Below are 6,000 nucleotides of genomic sequence, written 5' to 3' on the forward strand. Positions count from 1 at the left end.
AATCTCTGCTGGTTGCGTAGCCCAATCCACTCAGATTCATTTATTTTTCCTACTTGCTTTTACACTGCACATGAGCGCACAAACAATTTTGATCGCTCGCTTATTTTTGATGTGTATTTTAGGCCGTGGTATCATTAAACCCCTTGTCACCTCACGTGTGTTTTCGAGACAAAACGTAGTTTGGGAGACCAGACTGAGTCACCTGCGATTCCTCCTGATGGTAGATCGTGTAGTGTGTGACCCCCTATCACCGATCAGCCAGGTAGTGTGAAAACCACATCGACTTAAAAGACTCCCAAATGCAAGAGATCCAGTTGTGTAGTGTGAACTGTACAGAGATCTGAATTTTTACAGCTGTGCTTGCCGTTGTTGATAATTTGTTGTTTACTACTGTCTAAGTACTTTAGACCACACTGTAGGGTAAAATATTGTTTCTTATCTCTCCCCCCCCATCAATTTTTGTCACACATTATAGGAAGATTAAAGTGTGGGACCTACAAGCTGCTCTGGACCCACGAGCTCCAGCCAGCACGCTCTGCCTGCGCACGTTAGTGGTAAGAGCCTGTACCAAGTAACAATGTCTAATGGCAAATGGTATATGTGTTGTAACCTCATGTTTAAGTATGCACACACCTGTATGTATTAATGGTTTTCGTGCAGGAGCATTCGGGTCGGGTGTTCCGTCTACAGTTTGATGAGTTTCAGATCATCAGCAGTTCCCATGACGACACTATTCTTATATGGGACTTCCTAAATGTTTCCCCCAATGGCCAGTCAGAGGGACGATCTCCTTCACGCACATACACGTATATCTCTAGATAGCAGGTACTCGCCCACATGTGCAAACATACACACAGACCAACTTGTGTTTAGGTAGAATAATTCATCTCTTTATTTCATCATTTATCTTTATTCTGTGCTTTTACTTGTTTATTGATGTTTATTTATATATTTTTAAGAATTTAACATCATGTTTTACACTTTGGTTACATTCATGACAGAAACGGTAGTTACTCATTACACAACACTCATCAGTTTACAAGTTTAATGTCAAACACAGTCACAGATCATTTTGTATCTCCAATTTTACCTTACTTGCATGTCTTTGGACTGTGGGAGGAAACCGGAGCTCTCGGAGGAAACCCACACAGACGTAGGGAGAACATGCAAACCTCACACAGAAAGGACCCGGACCGCCCCACCTGGGGATCGAACCCAGGATCTTGTGAGTGTGTTCCAAGGTTTGGGCGCAGCGTAAGAAAAAGCCCTGGCACCCACTGTACTTGCTTAATGGGTGGAATGTCCAAAATACCTGCTGTTAAGGTACGCAAAGAACAGGATGGGGTATAGATCTGAAGGAGATCTGTAAGATAGACAGGAGAGAGGTTATGAAGTATACAGTATACAGTATTTTGTAGTTGATCCGCTGTGACACAGAGAGCCAATGCAGTTGAATCAGCAAGGGGGTAACATGCTCAGTCATCTTAGAACTTGTAATAATCTGAGCAGCAGCATTATGAACAGTCTGTAGTCTCTGAATAAGTGTAATTCTGATGTGGTTACTTTTCTTAATCAGGGACCAAGTAAACCAAAGCAGGCAATGTGGGTGGAAGACATGGTGCAGAAAGTGAGACAATATAAGTGTTGTATTTAAAACCCAGTGGGTAGCACTGTAGCCTCACAGCAAGAAGGCCCTGGGTTCGATCCTCAGGTGGGACGGTCCGAGTCCTTTCTGTGTGGAGTTTCCTCCGGGAGCTCCGGTTTCCTCCCATAGTCCTAAGACATGCAAGTGAGGTGAATTGGAGATACAAAATTCTCCATGACTGGGTTTGACATTAAACTTGTGAACTGAAGAATCTTGTGTAACGAGTAACTACCTGTTCTGTCATGAATGTAACCAAAGTGTGTAAAACATGACTGTAAAATCCTAATAAATGAATAAAACCCACCTGCAATAGAATTTACACCACCTGGATTTAACTAAGCAAATAGGTATGAGCCTCCCATTGGATAATTACTGCATGGGTAATTATGTTTCAGCTGGCAACAAGTTATTTAACCCTAACTAATGCAGTGAGTAGCTTCTTATTTGTTAAACAACCATGTGGAAAGACACATCCTGTGGTTGTGGAAAAGATGTTAATCTGTTTCAGAAAGGTCAAATTATTGGCATGCATCAAGCAGAGAAAACATCTAAGGAGAAGCTGAAACTACTAAAATCGGGTTAAGAACTGTCCAACACATTATTAAAAAGTGGAAGGACAGTGGGGAAACATCATCTTCGAGGAAGGAATGTGGTCGGAAAAAAATCTTGAATGATCGTGATCCAACTATCACTTAAACGTTTGGTGAAATCAAATGGTAGAAAAACTACAGTAGAACTCAGGGATATGTTTAATAGTGAGAGTAAGAGCATTTCTACATGCACAATATGAAGGGAACTCAAGGGATTGGGACTAAACAGCTGTGTAGCCTTAAGAAGTAAGGCTAACCGGCAAAAACGGCTTCAATTTGCTAGGAAGCATAAAGATTGGACTCTGGAGCAATGGAAGAAGGTCATGTGGTCTGATGAGTCCAGATTTACCCTGTTCCAGAGTGATGGGCGCATCAGGGTAAGAAGAGAGGCGGCTGAAGTGATGCACCCATCATGCCTAGTGCCTACCGTACAAGCCTGTGGGGGCAGTGCTATGATCTGGGGTTGCTGCAGTTGGTCAGGGTCTAGGTTCAGCAACGTTATGTGCCCAAAGAATGAGGTCAGCTGACTACCTAAATATACTGAACGACCAGGTTATTCCATCAATGGATTTTTTCTTCCCTGATGGCACGAGCATATTCCAAGATGACAATGCCAGGATTCATCGGGCTCAAATTGCGAAAGAGTGGTTCAGGGAGCACGAGACATCATTTTCACAAATGGATTGGCCACCACAGAGTCCAGACCTGAACCCCATTGAGAATCTTTGGGATGTGCTGGAGAAGACTTTGCGCAGTGGTCCAAATCTCCCATCATCAATACAAGATCTTGGGAAAAAATGAATGCAACTCTGGACAGAAATAAATGTTGTGACATTGCAGAAGCTTGTGGAAACGATGCCACAGCGAATGCGTGCCGTAATCAAAGCTAAAGGCGGTCCAACCAAATATTAGAGTGTGCGACCTTTTTTTTTGGCCAGGCAGTGTATTTGTGTATTCCAGTTTATAGCCAAGACTGAAATCTACGAAATGCAAACTTATTCCCAATGTCTGATTTTTTTTTTTTACATTTCCAGGTGTCTCTGATGTGTGCCAGTGTATCTTGGGAAAGCTGAGAGCTGATTGGCTACTGCCCTTGTCTGTTACAGAAAGGAGTCAGGGAACCGCCTTGTCTTTATCGCTCCTGTCAGTAGAGAAACTTCTCCAGTAACACTCACTGTTAGCCACAAACACACACCATTTCTCTGAGCCAAAATGGAGTTACAAATACAAACACATAACACAAGTAGCACAAAGTTTTAACCGTTCTGCTTTATAATACTGCTTTAACTCAATAGTCTCACCCACACAAACGGACATTCATAAGCTTATAAAAGTATATATTGCTGGAGTATTGCTCAGAAACAATATAACAAAGGAAACTTAACTCGTGAAATCTGCACTAACCATGACTGCACACAAAGCACTGCGAAAAGACTGTTTTACCGGTCCTGCAGCTCTTCTGGAACTGTGTCTGGATTAACTATGAACAAAGAATTAATATACTGAAGTGTTAGAGAAACGGACTCTTATCGAACTTTCTAGTCAGAGTGAAGTGAATGAACTAATGGACAGACAGCAGAGTAACTCTCTCTGGCATTAGACCGTTTTTCAGGACCAGGGACACACTCCCGTACTAACGCTGTGGAGATCGACTGCTCTGTTTTGGCAGAACTCTGTCGGATTTCTCGGCCTCTTAATTTTGAGACTGTTATTATGCATGTGAGACAGTGTGGAGTCCATGTGTCCTTTAAAGCAGCTTCTCTTGATTCTGCTCGATTCTGATTTTCTTTTACTTTCATACTTTTTGTATTTCTTTTTTTTTATTTATTTAATTAAACTTCTTCTCCATTGTTTGCTTGTGCTAGGCATTGTACAGCTGGTCCACTCAGTGGTTAGTGTGTTTGTGTTCTATCTTTAAAGCACCTGCTTGCTGTATGAGGGCTGATTTTAGATGTAATCCCAACTGTCTTGTCAAATTGTGTTGTATATGAAAATTACTAATTATTTTTTAAGAAAAATACATTTATTGTGAATAAAGTACATGGCTGTGATAATGATTCAAGATGTTTTTGTTCTGGATTTATACAGTGTGCTATCAAGTCGATTTAATTTGTATAGCGCTTTTTACAATAGACATTGTCTCAAAGCAACTTTACAGAATCTAGAACCGACAGACCAAAAACCCCTTTTGAGCAAGCCAAGGGTGACAGTGGTAAGAAAAAACTCCCTTAAAATTACAGCAAGAAACCTTGAGAGGCACCGGACTCAGCAGAAACCATTCATCCTTCTTGGGTGGCTTGGAGAATAATTTGAATGAATAGGATTTACACAAATCATACACTGATCAGCCTTAACATTAAATCCACCTCCTTGTTTCTACACTCACTGTCCATTTTATCAGCTCCACTTACTATATAGAAGCACTTTGAAGTTCTACAATCACTGACTGTAGTCCATCTATTGCTCTACATACCTTTTTCTTTTTAGCCTGCTTTCACCCTGTTCTTCAATGGTCAGGACCCCCACAGAACCACCACAGAGCAGGTATTATTTGGGTGTTGGATCATTCTCAGCACTGCAGTGACACTGACATGGTGGTGGTGTGTTAGTGTGTGTTGTACTGGTATGAGTGGATCAGACAGCAGCGCTGCTGGAGTTTTTAAATACCGTTCCCACTCACTGTCCACTCTATTAGACACTCCTACCTAGTTGGTCCACCTTGTACTGTAGATGTAAAGTCAGAGATGATTGCTCATCTATTGCTGCTGTTTGAGTTGGTCATCTTCTAGTGGTCACAGGACGCTGCCCACGGGGCGCTGTTGGCTGGATATTTTTGGTTGGTGGACTATTCTCAGTCCAGCAGTGACAGTGAGGTGTTTAAAAACTCCATCAGCACTGCTGTGTCTGATCCACTCATACCAGCACAACACACACTAACACACCACCACCATGTCAGTGTCACTGCAGTGCTGAGAATGATCCAACACCCAAGTAATACCTGCTCTGTGGTGGTCCTGGGAGAGTCCTGACCATTGAAGAACAGCATAAATAGGCACTAACAAAGTATGCAGAGAAACAGATGGACTACAGTCAGTAATTGTAGAACTACAAAGTGCTTCTATATGGTAAGTGGAGTTGATAAAATGGAAGGTGAGTGTAGAAACAAGGAGGTGGTTTTAATGTTAAATAAATTAAACTAAAAGTTTGACTAGCGAAAAGAATAAACAACTGGTGTATGTACAAGTAACATTTTTAATGTCAGTTTTTCATGTTTTTAATGTGGTGCTTGGGTGGCTCAGTGGTAAATAGTGCTCACTACTGCAGCAATCCAGGGTTTGAATCCTCAGTGGTGCTATCTGCCGCTCGGGGGTCTACATTTAGGCCCCGCAATGGATTGCCATACTGTCCAGTGTGGTACTGTGTTGCTACCAGGGATTGTAATTATGATCAGGATAAAGCAAGGGTGAAACAAAAAAGAAGTAATGTTTTAATGTGAATAGATTCATTTATTTAGCACACGCTTATTATTCAGACGGAGAGAGGGCTTTGTTCAAACAGCTTTGGCAGATCCATGATTTGAGCTTGAAACTTCAGACTGTGTCCAGTGCTTATCCACTATTGTAAACATAATAGGTTAGTGGGCAATAATGAGTACAGAGCTTTACTGCATAAAATACTTGCAGCTTATAATGTTTTTTGCATGTAAAAATGCTAATCAGCCAGACAGAATCGTGCTGAATGACGACTCTTACAATTTGTGGGTCT

The 6,000-nt window shown here is 41.6% G+C and overlaps 1 protein-coding gene across 3 annotated transcripts in view; it reads left to right on the forward strand.

Moving 5' to 3' along the window:
* Positions 1 to 4,292, forward strand: part of fbxw11a (F-box and WD repeat domain containing 11a) — a 38,763-nt gene extending 34,471 nt beyond the window's left edge. For 2 of the 3 annotated variants that reach the window (XM_062990698.1, XM_062990689.1), the window contains 3 exons: positions 476 to 554; positions 661 to 825; positions 3,270 to 4,292. In XM_062990698.1, coding sequence (XP_062846768.1) covers positions 476 to 554; positions 661 to 822 — 241 coding nt within the window. In that variant the 3' untranslated portion in view covers positions 823 to 825; positions 3,270 to 4,292. Of the gene's footprint in view, positions 1 to 122; positions 263 to 475; positions 555 to 660; positions 826 to 3,269 lie in introns of those variants that run through there. The other variant, XR_010010906.1, reaches the window with a different exon arrangement.
* The last annotated feature ends 1,708 nt before the right edge of the window (positions 4,293 to 6,000 follow it).

This window comes from Trichomycterus rosablanca, chromosome 1 (genome assembly GCF_030014385.1).
Source record: "Trichomycterus rosablanca isolate fTriRos1 chromosome 1, fTriRos1.hap1, whole genome shotgun sequence".
NCBI classification, from domain to species: domain Eukaryota; kingdom Metazoa; phylum Chordata; class Actinopteri; order Siluriformes; family Trichomycteridae; genus Trichomycterus; species Trichomycterus rosablanca.